Here is a 21,954-nt window from a genome sequence, read left to right as displayed (position 1 = left end):
AAATACTCTTCCATTAAGCCACATTCCTAGCCTTTGTCTGTGTTTTTTTACACTAACTAGGCAACTGATTTCTTTTTATGGAAAGTGAAGACTTAGCTCACTTTGCTGTCTCTTATCTTGTTACCTTATGACATAATGGTAATTTTTGTTAAAGAATATCCTATATTCACAATTGACAGTTATGTATCTAGCTTTTCTCTTTACCATCTAGTTTTCATTGGAATTAATAAATGTTTCTTTTTCCAGCACTAATGCAGTCAAAATATTCTCCTAGTTGCATTGGTGTATCTCCATGTTGATATTTAATCAAATTGAACTCTATTTTTTTTTTTTTTGTCAGTCCTTGTGCTTGAACTCAGGGCCTGAGCACTGTCCCTGAGCTGCTTTTGCTCAAGGCTAGCACTCTACTGCTTCAGCGACAGTGCCACTTCTGGCTGTGGTGCTGAGGAATCGAACCCAGGGCCTCATGCATGCAAGGCAAGGGCTCTACCACTGAGCCACCTTCCCAGCCCCCAAATTTAACTTCTTAAAGCAAGTCTGCCTGAGATATCCTTAAGGTTCTATTTTGGACTTCTTGTATATAGTACTGTTGAATTAGTGGTTATTATAGTATCTCCAGCTTTATCTTTTAGGTGTTTTCTTCATTGTGATACTGGATTATAATCTCCTATTACCAAGATATGATGTCTTTCTTGTGATGTATTCTCAAGTTTTTTTTTTTAATTTTAAACTACAGATTCTAACTATATACCTTGATAAAATATACATGGAAAATAAATCTTTTGAGAGCTTACATATATGATATATCTCTAATTATACCCTCATACTTAATTTATAGCCTTGCATATGGAATCTTAGATTATTTCTTTCAGAATATGATGGTGTGGTTCAGTTGCTTGCCTTTAGTGTTGTTATTGAAGTTTGATGCTGGGCTGGGAGTGTGGCTTAGTGGTAGAGTGCTTGCCTTGCATCCATGAAGCCCTGCGTTCAGTTCTTCACTGCCACATAAACAGAAAAAGCCAGAAGTGGTGCTGTGGCTCAAGTGGTAGAGTGCTAGTCTTGAGCAAAAGCAGCTCAGGGACAGTGTGCAGGTCCTGACTTCAAGCCCCAGGACTGCCAAAAAAAAGAAAAGAAAAAAAAGAAAAGCAGTTTGATTTGTATGAGAAGGTTTTTTCTTCCTAGATGTCTGTAGAATCTTTTTTAAAGATAGAAATCTTAAATCTTATGATATTTGCCTGGCCATAGGTTTATTTTCATCATTTTTGCTAGACTTACAGATGAAGACCTTTTAAGTTTGTAAGATCATTTCCTTTTACCCTGGAAAATTTAATAGATTAAAAAAATTTCTTCATTTTCACTATAAGATTTTGCATTTTTTACAATGTATCTCTGTTATTAGCTCTGTATAGTATATTCTCAGTGAATACTCAATTTTTGGCCATTATGTAATGAGGGCAAAATCAGGATGTACAATAATGGGGAGGTGAGTTGAAGTTTAAATTAGTACTGAAAGTAGAATTTTTAAGATTCCTGGACTTATTATCCTCATATGAGCCTTTTAAAGTTTTGCAGTGTACTTGATTTTCTGTTTTTCCTGTGTTGGCACTGGGTTTAGTGTATAACTAGGATTATAGGTGTGAGGCACCAGCACCTAGCCTATTTACTTTTTATTACCTTTTATTTCTTTTGCTACAAAGCTACCTGTATAGCTAACCTTTTGTGGTAAGTGAAAGAAAGGCTAAAGTTTAGGATATTGTGAAAATGAATATGTATTTATTTTTTCTTTACCACTCTTTTGAAACTCTGAATTCTACCCAATTTAGAATCTCAGAATTAACTACAATATAGTGTTATATGAGGTTACAACTACGTTTTCCTGTATGTGTCCATTTTCAAAGAGGCCTCTTGGACTAGGATTATAGCTTAATGGTAGAGGGCATGCCCAGCATACATAAAGCCTTCAGTTCTGTCTCTAGCACTGAAAAAAAAAATCTTAAAAAAGCCGTCTCATGTATAATCACAGTCAGAACTTCTATTCATTCAGCAAATATTTATTATCAAGTATATGAAAGATTGGTCATCAGAGATACATTATTTAACAAAACAGGCAAACTTCTGTGTTCATGGCATTCACATTTCTAAAGGAATATACAATTGTAGTATAGCCTAGGATAAAATAATTGGGTGGATATCACTTTCCTTGGAAAAATAACTTACATATTTTTCATGTAATCACTTCACTTGAAATAGAAATTACAAGGTTATTATTATTATTATAAAATGGCTTAAAAATGAGAAGATTGGGGTTAGACACAATTGACACATGCTTATAATCTCATCTGCTGGGTGGTGGAGATCCAGAGGATTGTGGTTCAAGGGTAGTTAAGGCAAAAATTTAGTGAGACCTTATCTCAACCAATAAGCTAGACAAGGTGACATATGACAGTCATCCTGCTGTCCAAGCCAGCCTTAGACATAGGAGACAACCAGTCTCATATGTTTATGAGACTGTATTCAAAAAAATAAAATGAGAAGGGCTGAGGGTGTGGCTCAAGTGATAGAACATGTCATTTCTGAGTCCAAATCTAGTGCCATTAAAAGAGAAGCTTGATAGAAGATCAGTGAGCAGAAGGGGAAACTACTTGCTAATCAAAATGGTAATTGTTAGCACCAAATATACAAGTCCCTTTTTCTCATATGTGCATATGTATTAAAATATACATTTCTTTAGAAAATTGGATTATACTTTAAAACTTCCATATATTTATGCTGGTTCTGGGGCTTGAACTCAGGGCTTGGGTATTGTCCCTGAGCTTTTTTTTAAATTGGTCATGGGGCTTGAACTCTGGGCCTGGGAGCTGTCCTTCAGTGTTTCAGCTCAAGGCAAATGCTCTCTACCACTTGAGCCACAGCGCCACTTCCAGTTTTCTGGTGGTTTATTGGAGATAAGAGTCTCACGGACTTTCCTGCCCAGGCTAGCTTTGAACCGTGATCCTCAGATCTCAGCCTTCTGAGCCTGGCTGTCCCTGAGCTTTTTGCTCAAGACTAACACACTACCATTGAACTACAGCTGCACTTCTAACCTTTTAGTAGACTTTCCTATTCAACTTGGCTTTGAACTCTGTTCCTTAGATCTCAGCCTTCTGAGAAACTAGGATTATATTGTTTTGTTAATAGCACCCAGCTATATTTTTATTAATGTGTAATGTTTTTATTAATATTTCATTTGTCAGATGATTGTACTTTTTCTTTTCTTTTTTTTTTTTTGGTCGGTCGTGGGGCTTGAACTCTGGGCCTGGGCCCTGTCCCTCAGCTCTTCAGCTCAAGGCAAGAGCTCTACCACTTGAGCCACAGCGCCACTTCCAGTTTTGTGAGTGGTTTATTGTCAGTGAGACAATAAACCTGCCTGGGCTGGCTGGCTTTGAACCGAGATCCTCAGATCTCAGCCTTCTGAGTAGCTAGGATTACAGGCGTGAGCCACCAGTGCCTGGCAGATGATTATACTTTTAATGGATGTGTAATATTCAGTTTTATGAATGTCCCATAATTTAAATTTATGTATTGTTTTCTCCTCTTATTTTCTTCCCCAACTGTTAATTCTCAGGGAAATAAAGATATATTTGAATTGGTACTGAATCTATGTACTTTAATAGACATAGACAAAGCTGATGAAGCAGGGGAGTAGGTTAGAATGTGGGAAGGATTTTACAATACTGTTTATATTATACATTGCTTATATTCTATCTTATTTTTAAATATTTATAAATGTTTAACTCTGGCATGTTTATTTTCAAGTACACAAAAATCTCTTTAGCATTATGTTACCTTTGCTATTCTCTGAACTTTCAGCGAATTCTCTTTGTTTACAGCTGGGCTCAAAATGCAGAGAGCTCAAAGATATTCATTTTGGCCAGTGTTACAAGATCTCAGATGAAGGCATGATTGTCATAGCTAAAGGCTGCCTGAAACTACAGAGGATATACATGCAGGAAAACAAATTAGTAAGTATCCTTTTACATGTACATGCTGTTTATTTTGTTTCAAACCTCCAAATTACTTAAACTTGGTAAATTTTCTTCTGTATTTTTATTACTTGAGAGACAAATAATAGTTAACAAAAAGCAAAAATTCTCTCAAACTATTATTTTCAAAATTGGATATAATTAACTGGAAACTTACATGTGGTACTTGCTTCATAAACATTCCTTATTAGCATGTATTACTGTGTCTTTTCTAATTTCTGACAGTGAACCAACTCAAGTAAATTGGAAAATAAAAAATTTGTTTACCAAACATGTCTGTTGTTGTTGACATAATAATAATTCTAGGGAATTAAAAATGTTAATACCCAGAAAAATGTATACTTGTGAAAGTAGTAATTTTGATAATTGATAATTATATACATCTTGTAAGCATATCCACATGTAACTCAGACACATTAAATGTATTTAATATATTTAAAACTAGTCATTTTACCTGGATTGGGAGGTAATTCAAAAGTAGATGATTCATTGGGTTTTATAGTCATCACCAATATCTACTTTTTAAATTCTAGAACATTTTTATTAACTCTCTTGCCCAGTAAACAATCCCTCCCTGTTTCCCTTCTTGCCTAACTCTAGCACCTGGCAATTGTTAATCTACTTTTTATGATTTTTCCTATCTTAGATATTTTATATAAGTAGGATCATACAATATGTGATCTTTTATGCCTGCTATTTTCTATGATATTTTTAAGGATTCAGCCATGTTATAGTCTATATTAATGCCTAGTTCCTTTTTGTGACTGAATAATATTAATATTAACAATTATTAATAATATCCTATTTTGTGATAGGTATATCATACAGATTAACCAAAATATGCTACTGGGAAGGCATTGGTAGTTCCCAATATTGAAAAAACAATATAAAGTATTTTATTAGTCATAAATAGATTGCATTTTTATAAAGAAGACTTGTTATTATATTGTATCTCCAAAGTACATGTAGATATTCTTGTTGCCCTTCCTAGTTTATAAAATTTGATAAATATATATAAATGAGTTTTGAAAGATTTTTTTAAAAGTATGAGCACTTTTCATGAGAAAGTATTATTTAATGAAGATTTTAAGAGCTAAGGACATGGCTTAAATGAGAGAGCGCCTGCCTAACATTCTCAAAGCCTTCAGTTCAAATTCTATTACTGCGAAAACAAAAGATTTTAGAAAGATTAAAGCACTATAAATTAAAAATACTTGATAGTCCTCTTTATATTCAATATGAATATAATTCTCTTGTAAAGAGAATTAGATTTTGTAGATCAGAGAGACTAAATTTTAATCTCTGCTATCTCTGCTTTTGTGTTGTCACCTGAGAGATACCTTAAGGTCTGTAAACTTTATTTGGTATTAGTGTTGTTGATATTTGTCTTTTTGTGTGTGTGTGTGTGTGTGTGTGTGTGTTTGTAGTTTTGAGGAGTAAATGACATAGTATCTTCAAATTGCTAATACAATTGAGAAAGAAACTAAACTAGTAGCTCTTTTTAGGGTAACACAGCTATATTTGTTGTTGGTTTTGACTTAATATTCAATATAAACTCAAAATTAGTAGTCATAACTTAAGAATTATTTTCTTAATAAGAATGGTATTTGTAGATTTTGATCAATATTTGTTTGTTTCTGTGTAAATGCAAAAATTTGTTTTTATTGACGTAGTAAAAAATTTCAGCTAGTAGTTTCCCAATAGAAACAACTGCTTATTTTCAAAAGTTCTTCATTTTCACATTACTTTTTCCCTAATATTGTCATAAGCTGGGTGCTGGTGGCTCATGCCTGTAATCCTACTTACTCAATAGGCTCAGATCTGAGGATTGCTGTTGGAAGCCAGTTTGGGCAGAAAAGTCTATGAGACTCTCCAATAAATTACTTAGAAAAAGCTGCAAGTGGTTTTGTGGTTTAAGTGGTAGAGTGCTAGTCTTGAGCACCAAAAGGCTCAGGGACTGTGCTCAGGTCTTTAGTTCAAGTCCCAGGACTTGCCCACCCCCCCCCCCAAAAAAAAAAAAAAAAAAAAGTAAAAGCTGTCATAGAGCTGGTTGCCAGTGACTCTGATGCCTTTAATGCTTCCTACTCAGGAGGCTGAGATCTGAGGCTCATGCATAATTCAAAGCCAGGTGGTGCAGGAAAGTTGGTGATACTTTTTCTCCACTTAAGTACCAAAATGTTGGAAGTGGAACCTGTAGCTTAGTAATAGAGTGCTAGCCTTGAGCAAAAAAGCTCAGAGACAGTGCCCAAACCCCAAGTTCATGCCTCAGGACTGGCACAAAAAAAAAAAAAAAAAAAAGGAAAGAAAAGTTGTCATACACTTAACATATACCTAACTCTAAGGAAATCTGTTCAGAATTTGTTTTTAATCCTTAAATATTTTTATTTTATTGGCAATTCAAAGTAATTTGGCTAAATCTTGAATCTTTCAGCAATGTGTCCTTTCCATTTAAGGTTCAAGTACATTTACAACAAATTCTATTGGATAATTGGGTTGTTGAATTACCTACCCATTGGAACTTGTCTTTAGCTTAAAAATTCATGAAATAAATAGAAATATTTAAATTCCTGAGAAAGCTGACAATGTAAATAATTGGGCTTTTGTTATTTTTGACAAGTATTACTGGTTATTTAACAATAGATACTTTATATTAATTACTGATAGAGGTATTCTGAGAATAGTCAGAAAGGATATTAGTAAAATTTCACCTGTACATTGACAGATATTTGTAATTAGACAAGTGATTTACTCTATTAATTAGCTGAATTTTATCAAAAGGAGTATTAGAGCTTTATTATGTAGTCAAAAAGAAAGCATAGTAGTTTTTAAATGATAAGCTTTATTGATTCAAAGTAGTAAGTAAATTAGTTTTCTTAGATATTGGCAGTGTTTGAGTAGATATCCCTTTGTATTTTATGTTGGCCTTTAGATGGCAGCATTGTCTTTGTATATTCCAGTGGCATAGCTTTATGTGTCTTTGATGTAACTTTGAAGATGCAGAGCTCACCTACTTTCTGGTGATGTTTTACCTCATTAAAAATTTTTTTTCCTTAGGTATTAATGGGAAAATTTCTTTTCCAAGTCATATAGCTGCAGGTAGACTGCTCCAAGGTGAACTTTATTATATATGATGTAACAAGATGATTGAATGTTCTTTCTTGTGACCCTTTAAGTAGAATAAAGGTTAGAGTAAGGAAAGGATTCCTGTGTCATTAGAAAGATGTTTATATGTGGAAAATAAGGACAGTGATGTCACAGGTGCCTTATGGTGAAACAAAGATTTGAGATCTTACAAGTAGAATCTTCTAAAAAAATTTGTTTCAGTCATTTTTGATAAGACAAGCAATCCATGGTTCTAGTTGTCTAGTTGTGTATATCCTAGAAATAGATTTGAGGAATTTAAATATAGTGTGAGTCTGTTATATAGCACGCACATGCCTCTTTTATTATGATTGCTTTTTTTTTTTTTTTTGGTCGGTTGTGGGGCCTGAACTCTGGGCCTGGGCCCTGTCCCTCAGCTCTTCAGCTCAAGGCTAGCTCTCTACCACTTGAGCCACAGCACCCACTTCCGACTTTTTCTGTTTATGTGGTGCTGAGGAATTGAACCCGGGGCCTCATGCCTGTGAGGAGAGCACTCTACCACTGAGTCACCTTCCCAGCCTTATGATTGCTTTTGTGTCACAAAGATTTTTTTTTCCCAGTCCTGGGCTTGAACTCAGGGCCTGAGCACTGTCTCTGAGCCTCTTTTGCTCAACTCTAACACTCTACCAATTGAGCCACAGAGTGCCGCTTCTGGCCTTTTCTGTTTATGTGGTACTGAGGACTAGAACTCTGAGGAGAGTTGTATTGCTATGCTATTCCATTGCGAAGATGAGGGAAATAGACATGGTGGGCGGGTGACAGCAGGCATGGAAAGCAAATAGGAGGCCAAATTGGTTTTTATAATACAACTCTCCATATTTTTTTCATTTATGAGGTCAGAGCTTCTAATGTATGAGTCCCAAAGTGTTTTGGGGTTCACATTCAAATCACAGCAGTTGTATAGCTATTGACAATCTGGAACTAGTCTAATATTTTTTTTTTTTTTTTTGCCAGTCCTGGGACTTGAACTCAGGGCCTGAGCACTGTCCCTGAGCTGCTTTTACTCAAGGCTAGCACTCTACCACTTGAGTCATAGCACCACTTCTGGCTTTTTCTGTTTTTGTAGTCCTGAGGAATGGAAGCCAGGGCTTCATGTGTGCTAGGCAAGCACTAGCCAAGCTACCTTCCCAGCCCATAATCTAAATGTTTTCTCTGTTTTATTTCTCTGTTTTCTGCACCAGGTATTTTACTATTCTTTTTAATTAATAAAGTTTTATTTTGTGCTGCACCTGGGGTTGACACTTGTACTGGGGTTGACTTGACACTGCACTCTTACTCAGCTTTTTTGCTCATGACTGAAACTCTGCCATTTGAACCACACCTCCATAGAGGGTTTACAGTTACATAAGTTAGAAAAACGCATCTTTTTGGACAATGTCACCACTTTTCCTTGCTTGCTCCCAGTTTTTCCCTCTGGACCCCACCTACAAATTGTATATGAACTTACATTTTTTTTTTTTTTCATTTTGGGTCCGGTCGTGGGCCTGAACTCTGAGCCTTGGTGCTGCCCCTCAGCTCTTCAGCTCAAGGCTAGTACTCTACCACTTGAGCCACAACACCACTTCTGGCTTTTTTTTTTTTTTTTTTTTTTTTGCTTATGGGTGCTGAGGAACTGAACCCAGGGCCTCAAGCATGCAAGGCAAGCGCTTTACCACTGAGCCACCTTCCCAGCCCCTGAACTTACATTTTTTTATATTGAAAAGCAAAAAAATATACTAAAGCTGGGCACTGGTTTCTTATACCTGTAATCCTAGCTACTCAGGAGGCTGAGATCCAAGGATTGCGATTCAAAGTCAATGTGGTTCAAATCCAGTTTGGGCAGGAAAGTCTGTGAGAATATTATCTCCAGTTAACCACCAGAAAACCTAAAGGGGAGCTATGACTTAGAGTGGTAAAATATTATCTTTGAACAAAAGAGCGCAGGGACAATGCCTGAGTTCAAGCCCCTGGTTAACAGACCCCCCCCAAAAAAAACCCCCACAAAAAACAACAAACACCCAAACAAATAAAAACACCGAAAAAATAAAACATCTATGTTGTTCTTAGCCAGAAATTGTTAACAATTCATTAAAGTTGTTTTTGAATTAATAAAGCCAATAAATGTGATTCCCTGTTGTCTTGTAGTGCTGTCATACCATTGTCTCCTTCCCAAGACAGTTATGGTGCTGATCTCTAACTCCTTAAAAAAATACTTCAAAAGCATTCATGAAAGCAACCATGAACAACATGTGATTGATGCTGCTTATTTTTTTGCCTCATAATTTATATCTGATGTCATTGGTTGAGCATCTGGTTTTATAAAGTGTCAAATCTACACTTTGCTGTTTTAGTTTCGAGACCTAGCCACAATGAATATTTTTTCTTTTAACTGCTAGTGTTCTGTCATATGTATGTGTTTCCTGTTTATCCATTTGTTATTGAAGGCCACATATGTGCTCAGTTTTTCACTATCATAGGAAGTATTGTAGTAAATCCTTTGTTAAGTCTCCTATGTTTAATGGTTTTTCTAGGTATATAACTAGAAGTGTCATTACAAGGTACTAAGATATGTGAATTTTCAAATGTTTTACTGAATCATAGTAAATTATTCTTTACTTTTAAATTTTCATTAAATTATGTTAAATGGATATATTATCAGCAGTATAAATCAGACCTTAGGGATGTTTCTTTCTTTTTTTTTTTTTCTAATTTTTTATTGTGAGTAAGTGGTTACATAATTTCCCAAATTTCACAGTATTGTGGGATAATGATGCTTAGTTAAAGTCACAAACACATTCTAACTTTCCTGGAGCAAATTGTCTATCACAGTCTATAACATTTATGAGTTCTATGAGCTTTGTGATACAGCTATTTCTTCCATGTTGGGTGGTGTGTACATTTCTTTTGTTTTGCATAGCTTCAGGGGATGTTCTTTGATGATGGATTGTCACGTTTTTGGGAAGCAGGAGTTTTTAGATACCATTTTTCTCTTTTTTGTTGACATAAATTAGACATTCCTTGATATTGATTTAGTAACATTTGGTTTATTACTGAATTGAATGTACTTTTTATATTATTATTAATAAGTTTTTTTTTATTGTGAAAATACTGTCCAGAGGAGTTAAAATTACATGGGCAAGGTAATGACTACATTTCTTATCAAGCATTGTTGCCTCCTCCTTTGTTTCCCCTTACCATTCCTGCCCTCCCATCCCCCCCTGAATTAAATGTACTTCTAAGTGTATTTCTTCAATATTTTGGAAATGTACTTTAAAAAAGAAGCTGTATTTGAATATACAAATAGAAACTTAAAATAGTTTAAAGATGCATAGTCAATAGTCCTTTGTAAGTAATTTTAGTTTAGTTGTTACTGTATTAATGATGTCATCTTTATATATCAGTCATTAGTGTACTCCAAGTATTTGTGTGAACAATTTAACAGCATGAAGTTCTAACCAACAAAAATGTAATGTTTATTCTTATTAGAAATATGTTGCCTTGCATATTTTTACCATTAATAAAATTAGTTTTATCTTTTAGGTACTATTTGAAAGATCCAGTGTAATTAAAAATAGAAGTTAAACAAAATCTCAATGTAGGAATCCATTTTTACTCATTATAAGGTTTTTGCTGAGTTTTCTCATTCTCTTTTTTTTTTTTTTTTTTTTTTGTCAGTCGTGGGGCTTGAACTCTGGGCCTGGGTGCTGTCCCTCAGCTCTTCAGCTCAAGGCGAGCACTCTACCACTTGAGCTACAGCGCCACTTCTGGTTTTCTAGTGGTTTATTGGAGATAGGAGTCTCACAGTCTTTCCTGCTCAGGCTGGCTTTGAACCAACCGCGATCCTCAGATCTCAGCCTCCTGAGTAGCTAGGATTACAGGCGTGAGCCACTGGCGCCTGGCTTGGTCATTCTCTTTTCAATATACTAGTGTTTCTTCTTAGACCATTTAAAAAAATCTATCAGAGGGCTGGGAAGGTGGCTTAGTGGTAGAGTGCTTGCCTTGCATGCATGAGGCCTTGGGTTCGATTCCTCAGCACCACATAAGCATAAAGAAAAAGAAAGCTGGAAGTGGTGCTGTGGCTCAAGTGGTAGAGTGCTAGCCTTGAGCTGAAGAGCTGAGGGACAGTGCCCAGGCCCAGAATTCAGTTCCCATGACTGGATTCCCCCCCCCAAAAAAAAACAAAAAAAATCTATCAGATAATTTTGTAGGAATATAAATTTAATATGTTACTTAAAAAGAGTAGCAAACAATATAGAATGAATATGTATATGTGAATATGTGTATACTGTTGTCAGTAGGCCAGGCAGTGATTTAGATAATATCCAAATGACTTTGCTTTGGAATGCATTACTTTTTTTTTCCTCTAAAGATTTAATCATCTAATTACATTTTCTTTTGGCTGGTCATGGGGCTTGAACTCAGGGCCTGGGTACTGTCCCTGAGCCTCTCTATGCCCAAGGCTAGCACTCTACCACTTACATCATAGCACAACTTCAGGGTTTTTTCTGAGTAGTTATATGGAGATAAGAGTCTCACCGACTTTTCTGCCTGGTCTGGTTTTGAACTGTGATCCTCTGATATAAGCCTCCTGAATAACTAGGATTACAGGCATGAGCCACTGGTACCTGGCTTACAGTTTTTTTTTTTTTAAATATTCAAATAAGTTAATAAATTCTAGGGACTAATCAGTGGATTGTAGGAGATGCCTAAATGCCAACAGGATCTCAGGAAGAAGTTGATGTAGCTGAGTGCTAGTGGCTCATAGGGACTCAGGAGGCTCAGATCATAGTTTAAGTGAGCCTGGGCAGGAAAGTCTGTGAGACTTTTATTTCTGATTAACCACCAAAAGCCACAAGTGAAAGTGTATATCAAGTAGTATAGTACCAGTCTTGAGCAAGGAACAGTGTCTATATCTTGAGATCAAGCCTCTGATACAAATATAATGGGGATAATGCAGAATTTTTTATCATCAAATTGGAAACTTGAAATAACATATATATGTTTTCTAAATTTAAATTTAAAAAAGTTCTGTTTTTAGTGCTGATCCTGGGACTTTAACTCAGGGACTGGACACTGTCCTTGAGCTTTTGTACTCAAGGCTAGTGCTCTACCACTTGAGACAAACTCTATTTCTTTCTGTTTGTTGCTTAATTGGAGATAAGAGTCTTACCAACTTCCTTACCAGGTCTGGCTTTGAACCTTGATTTTCAGGTCTCAGACTCCTGAGCAACTAGGATTATAGATATAATCCACTGATGCTTGGCTTAAATATTATTATTATTATTTTAATTTTTTTATTGTGAAAATAGTGTACAGAGGGGTTACAATTACATGGGCAAGATAATGAGTACATTTTTTATCAAGCATTGCAGCCTCCTCCTTTGTTTCCCCTTCCCATCCCTTCCCATCTTCCCCCCCGCCCCCCCACCCAATTCTTCCCGCCCCCCCCCCCCCACCAAAGCTGTAAAGTTTGTTTTCGACATAAGGACTTGTACTTCTCATTGTTGCAGTGGGTCCACCTGTATCCCTATTTAAACGACTTTGTTTTTCCCCTTCCCCTCCACAAATCATACCGACATCAAATACAGTGAAAGCATGGGTTATACTGTGGGGGAGGGACATACAAAGCAACAAAGAAATTATCTTATAAATGCGTTAGAAACAATCTCATGAAAGAAAAAAAAACATTTGAATACATATCTTAGGGTTCATATCTCTGACATCACCTTATCTGACCTTTTCTGCTTGACTCAGACATATACTAGATAAATATTATTTTTTAAAAGTTTTTACTATCAAATTCTATACTTCTCTTTTTGAGGGTTTAAAATTATAGTTGGTGGGTATTCTTAGTGGCACAATTACCCTATTTAGTGGTTATTCTTGAAGTGCTGATTTTTATGTATAATTTTTGTTTATTTTTAATATTTTAAAATACCAGAAAGATTTTTAAGTAAATGAAAAAACACTGTCTTTGGCTTTGTGCTCAACTGCTGGCACTAGGAGAAAGTGGATTGAGATGAAAAATTGAATCATTAGGCTTGGCAAATAGAAATTTTCTATGGCTAGATGCCAGTGTGTATAGTGGGAGTACATTAAGCCTGTCATTTATGAGTACATGTTCCTTAACTACCTTTCTAGTCTGTCAGTCAACAAGTGAGAGATATTTGGATCTAGGGAGAAGTTGCGGCTAATGCTTTTCTTTATCCAAAGTAATGAGGTGCTAGGGTTTTAGGTTATCAAAGACTTATTATTTCAGCTATTAGGCTTAAGGGAAGAATTGGAGAATTAACTTGTCTCTCCCTCCATCTCTTCCTCTTTCCCTCTCTCTCTTTCTCTCTCTCTCTCTCTCTCCTCCCTGCCTCCCTTCCTTATGCCTTTCTTCATTAACATTTGCTTTTCCTTTTTTTCCTGTTTCTTTTTTTTATTAGCGTATATGAAAATTGCATTTTTGAATATAAAGTTGCTTGTTTTTAGGTCATAGATTCTGTTTTTTTCATCGTTTCATTGTAGTTATAAAGAAAAGATGCATTATTATGAAAGTTCTGTGCCACTTGGGCTTTTTATTAGAGTCTTTTTAATCAAAAGCTATACAAGTTGTATTCTTATCTAAACCTGAGTAACAAATACTGTTCCTATTAGTGCTGAAGATTTTACTTGCTCATATTATATAGGTTGTCTTCCTTTTCTGTCTTATTTGAAATTGTTATTAAAGGTCTGAATGTAAATTTATCTGAGGCTCAATAGAAAGATGTTGTGATGAATTCTTTTCTTCTAACTATATTTCTGGAGTTTAGTAGCCTGATAAGTTTAAAGGCCAGATGAAGTCTGTAGTATTTTGATATTTGCATCTCTTCCCCTGATACATCTAGGTTCCAAACAAATTGATACAAGTATTTTTCTGTAGAGAATGCCAAGAACCATTAGTTTTAGTTTCTTAAATGTTACTATAGTAGTTGTCTGATTAATTCAGGAGATTTTGGGGACAGGAAATTTGTACTGTCTGTTGCCAGATTTTCATTGGTGGATTCAGATTTGATAGTAAAATGTAGATTTTTTATATATATAATATTTATAAAAATATTGAGATTCTGTAAATCAAAGAAAAGTTATTATATAGTATGCATATAATATATAGTTGGGTGATTGTTTTTAAATTTTATTTTATTGTAAAGATGCTCTATGGAGGGGTTAAAGTTACATGAATAAGGCAATGAGTACATTTCTTGTCGAGTCTTGTTACCCCTTCCTTTTCCCTCCTCCATCTTCTTCACTCCTCCCCCACCCTGAAGTTGTAAAGTACATTTCCAGTATACTGTCTTGTGGGTATCATTGTTGCAATGGGTCATCCTGTGTCCTTGTTTCAGACTTTTGTTATATCCCTTACCCTCCCTGTACTAGACAAATGTATATACAAGATGCAGGGTACCAAAATCAAGTACAGCGACAACAGGGGATATATCATAGGGGGAAGAACATAAAAAGGAAACAAAAAAAATCACATAATACATTAAAAACAACAACAATAAAGACCTCTTGTGTCTATATTTTGGGAGTTCATTTCACTTAGCATCAATTTATATGGTCATATGTACATAGCTTTTGGGCTTTTCTGCTTATCTGATAAAATTATCCTAGATGTATACTAATTATAGCAAATGAGGGAAACCTTGGGACCTATATCTCTTTGGGTCAGGCTTACTTCACTTAATACGATTTTTTTCCAAGTCTCCATTTCCTAACAAATGGGGGAGGGGTTTCATTCTTTCTGATGGAAGCATAGAATTCAATTTTATGTCTAAATCTCTATATATCTATATATCACATTTTCTTGATCCATTTGTCTACTGAGGAGCATCTGGGTTGGTTCTATATCTAAGCTATGGTGAATAATGCTGTGATAAACATAGTTGTATAGCTTTAGTATTGCCTTGTTTGTGATGATTTGGGTAAATGGCCAGAAGTGGGATTACTGGGTCTTAGGGGAGCTCTATGTGTAGTCTTCTTTTTTGTTTTTGGTCGGTCGTGGGCCTGAACTCTGGGCCTGGGCCCTGTCCCTCAGCTCTTCAGTTCAAGGCTAGCGCTCTACCACTTGAGCCACAGCTCCACTTCCGGCTTTTTTCTGCATATGTGGTACTGAGAAATCGAACCCAGGGACTCATGCATGCAAGGCAAGCATTCTACCACTGAGCTACCTTTCCAGTGCTCAATGTTGTTTTGATTTGCATTTCTTTTATGGCTAGAGAAGTTGAGCCTATTGGCCATTCTTTTTTTTTGGGGGGGGGGTGTCTGGTCGTGGGACCTGAACTCTGGGCCTGGGCACTGTCCCTCAGCTCTTCGGCTCAAGGCTAGGGCTCACCACTTGAGCCACAGCGCCACTTCCGGCTTTTTCTGCATATGTGGTGCTGAGGAATCGAACCCAGGGTCTCATGCATGCAAGACAAGTGCTATACCACTGAGCCACCTTCCCAGCCCCCTTGGCCATTCTTATTTCTTCCTTAAATAAGTTTCTCTTTAAGTCTTTTTTTTTTTGAATTTTCAACGTGTAAGATTTAGCCCACTTATTAATGGTGTTGTTTTCTTTAATGGTGATTTTTCTTATAGTATTTTTTTTTGGTTGGTTGTGGGGCTTGAACTCAGGGCCTATGGCACTGAATTTCTCTGCTTAATACTAGTGCTCTACCACTTTGAGCCACAGCACCACTTTCAGTTTTCTGGTGGCTTATTGGAGGTAAGAGTCTCACAGATTTTCCGACTGAGCTGGCTTTTGAACCATGATTCTCAGATCTCAGCTTCCTGAGTGGCTAGGATTATAGATGTGAGCCTCTAGTGCCTGACCTTTTGCTTTCTTTTTATAGAATATTGTTGAAGACTTAGAGAAAAATACGTATTTGTTTATTAGTATTGAAATGCCCATGTACTTTTCTAGGAATTCTAAAAGTATTTGAATCATGTTCTGCCAATTTTTCATTTTAAATTCACTGAGACCATGGTTATGTTTGATTTGTAGATTCTTCGGGAAATCAAGATATTCTTCTACTTTTTTTCATTATTTGGAGATAAATTTGGAGATAAGTTTTCTATTTCATTCATTTTTAGTTTTAGGGAATTTTTTTTTTTTTTTGGGTCGGTAGTGGGGCTTGAACTCTGGGCTTGGGTGCTGTTCCTGCACTCTTCAGCTCAAGGCGAGTGCTCTACTGCTTGAGCCACACCACCACTTCTGGTTTTCTAGTGGTTTATTGGAGATAAGAGTCTCACGGACTTTCCTGCCCAGGCTGGCTTTGAACCGTGATCCTCAGATCTCAGCCTCCTGAGAAGCTAGGATTACAGATGTAAGCCACCGGTGCCTGGCCAGGGAAAAATTTTTAAACACATACATACCCTTCTTCCATTAATTTTTTCATTATAAGTAACTGCAGGTAATAATGATGTAGTGTGCATTCTGTAAATTGCAATTGTTTTATGCTTATTTATGAATGACCTATTGTAAAACAATATGAAATATAAGGACATAGCGTTGTAATGCACTCAATGACTCATTAACTGAAATGTTTCCAAAGGTTAACTTTTATTTTTTATATCCACAACCCAGGAGAACATTTGCCAAATCACTATTTTCATCATTTTAAAAATAGTGACTTAGTACAAAGATTCCTCTAGTCACCAGTCTGTATGTCATTAGTTTCACAACTTGTCCATTTCTGTTTATCATCTTGCTTTCATTCAATATGTATTTATTGCTTTCAGGGTCAACTGAATATTTTTTTTCCTTAAATGTTCATTGAGAATTTTATTTTTTATTACGTTTTTATATTCTTTCAGCTTTATTTATTTAGTTCTGATTCATTGATCATTTATTGTAGACTTGTGAGTTTCCATTTAATCAAATCTCCGTAAGTGACTCCTTCAAAATGAAGGTGATACTACTTTTTATTATATATCTTATATCTTATTTAAGATAAAATCTATGTAATGTACGCACACACACACAGATAAAATCTAACACACACACACACACACACACACACACACACACACACACACACACACACACACACACACACACACACACACACACACACACACACACACACACACACACACACACACACACACACACTCACACACACACACACCCCCTCCTATTCTGGGGCTTGACCCTAGGGCCTCCGTGCTGTTCTTGGTTTCTTTGTGCTCAACGCTAGCACTCTACCACTTGAGCCACAACACCATTTCCAGCTGTTTTTGAGTAGTTTATTTGAAATAGGACTCTCACAGGACTTTTCTGCCTGGGCTGGGTTTGAACTGTAATTCTCAGATCTCAGCCTCCTAAGTAGCTAGGATTACAGGTGTGAGCCAATGGCACCTAGCATCTTTTTATTTTCAACTTATGCACAGAAACTTAGGATATATTCTTCAGTTGTTTTGAGTAGATTTTGGCTAAAATGTTAGGACTTTTAAAAATATTTTGTCTGTGTAAAAATTGTAAATGATGATAAGCCACTATACACTTAATTTTTTTTTTTTTAAATTCTGGAAAATTTCTTTTGTCAGTTTTTTTTTTTCCCCCTGCCCTCCAGTTGTGGGGCTTGAACTCAGGTCCTGGGTGCTGTCCCTAAGCTCTTCAGCTCAAGGTAAGCTCTCTATCTTCTGGAAATAAGAAAAATAGTTTCTTTCAAATTTATACATGTCATTAGCCTTAAGTATGTTTTCTTTAAAATGAACATATGTTCTTTAAAATGAACATAAAAATGTAATTTTAATGACATAATATTCTATCCCTAACCACTAGAATTGATGAATTATGCTTTATGTAGTGGAGTCAGGTGATTCCTCATTAGTATATATATCTGAAGATTGGCAATGATAATTTGAAGAAATAAAATCCCAAATAAGTCTTTTCATCGTAAGGATTCAGTAGCTTGTAGAAAATGATTTCCTAAAAGTGGTTGTTGAAATTCATGAATTTAAAGTGTTTTTTGTTGGTTGAGGGGCTTGATCTCTGGGCCTGGGCTTTGTCCTTGAGCTCATCAGCTAGTGCACTACCACTTGAGCCACAGTGCCACTTCTTGTCTTCTGGTTGCTAATTGGAGGTAAGTGTCTCATGAACTTTCCAGACCCGTTTGGCTCTGAATTGGGATCCACAGATCTCAGTATCCTGAGTAGCTAGATTATGGGTGTGAACCACTGGCGCTGGTGGATTTAAAGTTTTTTTTTTTTGTTGTTGTTGTTGTTTTGGTCAGTCATGGGGCTTGAACTCTGGGCTTGGGCGCTATCCCTCAGCTCTTCAGCTCAACGTTAGCACTCTACCACTTGAGCCACATCACCACTTCCGGATTTAAAGTTTTTAATTGTAAATTACTTGTTTTGTATTTTCATTTATTGGCTTACATCTCATTGCGGTTATTTGGTTTTTATTATTTCCACCAATGAATTTTCCCCTTTCTGTTTTCAGAAAACACAAAATTCCCTCAAGATTGTTAAGTAAGTAAGTTTAGTAGAAGAGCTTCATTTTTCATTGCATGTTGGAAGAGGTAGATCAAATAAAATTCATAGCAATTTTAAAATTAGATTGCATTTGATGTACAGGGAGGAATTTCTTTGTGAACTTTCCACATGTTTACAATGTATTCTTATCAACCTTTTCCCTTTTGCCCTCATCACTTTGCCTGCTATGATCTATCTGCCTTCCTTCTTTCCTTCTTTCCTTCCTTTCTTTTTCTCTTTCTCTTTCTCTTTCTATTTCTTTTTCTTTCTTTCTTTCTTTCTTTCTTTCTTTCTTTCTTTCTTTCTTTCTTTCTTTCTTTCTTTCTTTATTTCTTCCTTCCTTCCTTCCTTTCCTTCCTTCCTTCTTTCCTTCCTTCTTTCTTTCCTTCCTTTCTGCCTGTCTGTCTGTCTTTCTGCCTGCCTTTCTTTCTTCCTTTCCTTCCTTCCTTCTTTCCTTCCTTCTTTCTTTCCTTCCTTTCTGCCTGTCTGTCTGCCTTTCTGCCTTTCTTTCCTTTCTTTCTTTCTTTCTTTCTTTCTTTCTTTCTTTCTTTCTTTCTTTCTTTCTTTCTTTCTTTCTTTCTTTCTTTCTTTCTTTTCTTTCTTTTCTTTCTTTCTTTCTTTCTTTCTTTTGCTGGTCCTAGGCCTTGAACTCCTAGACACTGTTCCTAAACTCCTTTTGGTTAAGGCAAGCATTTTACTACTTTAGCTACAGCACTACTTCTGGCTTTTCCTGCTTATGGAGATAGGAGTCTCACAGACTTTCCTGCCCAGGCTGGCTTTGAACCTTGAGCCTCAGATCTCAGCCTCCAGAGTAGCTAGGATTACAGGCATGAGCCTCCCATGTCCAGCTGATTTCTTTCTTTTTTCTTTTAATAATTTTTTATTGAGACTAATTGATTATATAAATTTCACAGTATTGTGAGATAAAGTCACAAACACATTTTAATCTTCACAAAACAAATAGTCATTATCATGGTCTGTAGTGTTTGTGAATCCTATGAGCTTTGACAACTATTTCTTCCACATCGGGTGATATGTACATTTCTTTCTTTTTGCTTAGTGTAAGCTCTACCCTCTTCCCCTCTCATTCCCTCCCTCCCATTGCTGCCCTTGAGTTGCTTAGTTCGTTTTCTCAATGTCAAGTATAGCTGATGGGCCCCTCTGTTCTGGCTGATTTATTTCTGAATTGCACCAAATGTACCAAGTTAACTTGTATTAAATTTAGTTTAGGACACTGATATTATACACCTTCAGAGTAATGTACCATGAAGAAATTACACTAGTTTAAAAAATACTTTATATAAAATTCTATTTTTTTTGTTGGTTTTTTTGTTTGTTACTGTGCTTGTACCAGGGCTTATCTTTTTTGCTCATGGTTGGTACTCTACCACTTGAATCACACCTCTAAAGCTCCTGTCTTTTATTTTTAAATTAAATTTTTTTTATTTTCTCCCTTTGATTTATTGTAGAGTCAGAGTTGGGGAAAGAATACTTCAAAAGAAGCATTAATGAATGTATTATGTAGACTAATGTACAATATATTTTTTATTTATTTTGGAGGATAAAGTGGTATTTGGAGAACTTGAAAAAATCTTGAGCAAGTATTAATTCTGCCAGCTGTATTGTTTAGTCTTGGATTAAGTTGCTTCTTTTCCTGTCTTTTATAAAATGCATCCAAATACGCAGAAATCACATTTTAATGCATATTAAGATACATTTAGAACAATCACATTCTTCATATATACTTATTAAAATGTTTTTAGCTTTCAGAGTCAAGTATAATTATGTTTTATTTTTTGTGTGGGTGTGTGCCAATGTTGAGGCTTGAAGTAGGACTTGGGCTCTGTCCTTGAGCTCTTTTGCTCAAAGGTAGGCTCTTCGATACTTTAGCCACAGCTCTCTTTCTGGCTGTTTGGTTATTAATTGGAGGTAAGAGTCTTACAGATTTTCCTGCTGGCTTCAAACTGAGTCTCCTGAGTAGCTAGAATTATAGGTTAAGTGACCAGCTGTCATTTAGCACAATATTTTAAGAATATAATTATGCCAAATGTTGCACCCTGTAAAAATAGCAAGTATTTTATGCTTACTATTCCATAGTGATAAATCATTTTCTGTTTTGTGTGTGTATTTGCCTAGTGTCATAGGTATATCTTTTCCTTTTCTGTAAAGATATGTCTTTGTCCAACTGTTGTAACTAACTTCTTCCAGTTACAGTATTAGAATGAACTTGTAATCATTTTTATGCTTATCCTTCACCTCTGAACTTGGACATTTGCTCATATTTTAAGATTAGTAGGTTCGTTATTTCATGTGTTCATTTTACTATTAATTAATTAAATTCTGTTTATTATTGTTTTTAATTTACAAGAAATTTGCAACATTTTTAAGTGTTCTTAATTTTATTTCAGAGCAAATATTCTTTTTTATTGTTGCTGTTTTTTAAAAATTTACTTTTGTTGTAAAGGTGATACATAGATGGGTTGCAGTTAGATAAGTAAGGTAATGAATACATTTCTTGTTGAACATTGTTAACCCCCTCCCTCCTTTTTTCTTCCACTGTCCCTCCCCCTTGACCCTTCCCAAGTTGTAAAATTCATTTCCAACCTAGTGTCTTACGAGTATTGCTGTTGCATTGGTTCACCCTTTGTCCTTGCTTCATCATTTTGTTATTTCCCTTCCCTTCCTCAAATCAGATAAATGTTTATAGAAGACACAGGGTACCAGAATAAAAAATGGTAGTTATAGAGGATAAATCAAAGGGGGAAAAAGAAAGATCTTCACATAGTACATTCAAAGCAAAAGCAAAAACAAACAAAAAACAAAAAAGACCTCTTGTTTCCATATCTTGGAGTAGTTCATTAGCATCATTTTATTTTATTTTTTTTGTCTTTTGTTTTTTTGGTACTGGGGATCGAACCCAGGACGTTGCACTTACTAGGCAAGCGCTTTACCACTGAGCTACATCCCAGCCCAACATCATTTTATATGGTCACATATACATAGCTATTAAGCTATTGTGATCCTCTGCTAGGACTATCCTAGGCATATACTAATTATTACAAATGAGGGAAACCACAGAGACTTTGTTTTTTTTGGGTCTGGCTTACTTCATTTAATATGATTTTTTCCAAGTCTTTCCATTTCCTTACAAATGGGGTGATATCATTCTTCCTGATGGAGGCATAGAATTCCATTGTGTATATATACCACATTTTCTTCACTCATCTACTGAGGGGCATCTGGGTTGGTTCCATATCTTACTGTGGAAAATAATGCTGCAAATAGTTGTGCTGGTACTTTAGTGTGGCTTTGTTTGTGATCATTT

General features: G+C 35.7%; 1 protein-coding gene across 1 annotated transcript in view; it reads left to right on the top strand.

Moving 5' to 3' along the window:
- The window catches only part of Fbxl17 (F-box and leucine rich repeat protein 17), a 461,687-nt gene that overhangs the window by 20,894 nt on the left and 418,839 nt on the right, over positions 1-21,954 (top strand). Inside the window, exon 4 of the mRNA XM_070036015.1 lies at positions 3,870-4,001. Within this exon, the coding sequence (XP_069892116.1) occupies positions 3,870-4,001 (132 nt within the window). The remainder of the gene's footprint in view (positions 1-3,869; positions 4,002-21,954) is intronic.

Source organism: Dipodomys merriami, unplaced genomic scaffold (genome assembly GCF_024711535.1).
Source record: "Dipodomys merriami isolate MVZ:Mamm:240054 unplaced genomic scaffold, mDipMer1.0.p SCAF_27, whole genome shotgun sequence".
Lineage (NCBI taxonomy): Eukaryota > Metazoa > Chordata > Mammalia > Rodentia > Heteromyidae > Dipodomys > Dipodomys merriami.
The sequence above is the reverse complement of the archived record's forward strand: the minus strand, read 5'-3'. Positions and strand labels throughout refer to the sequence as shown.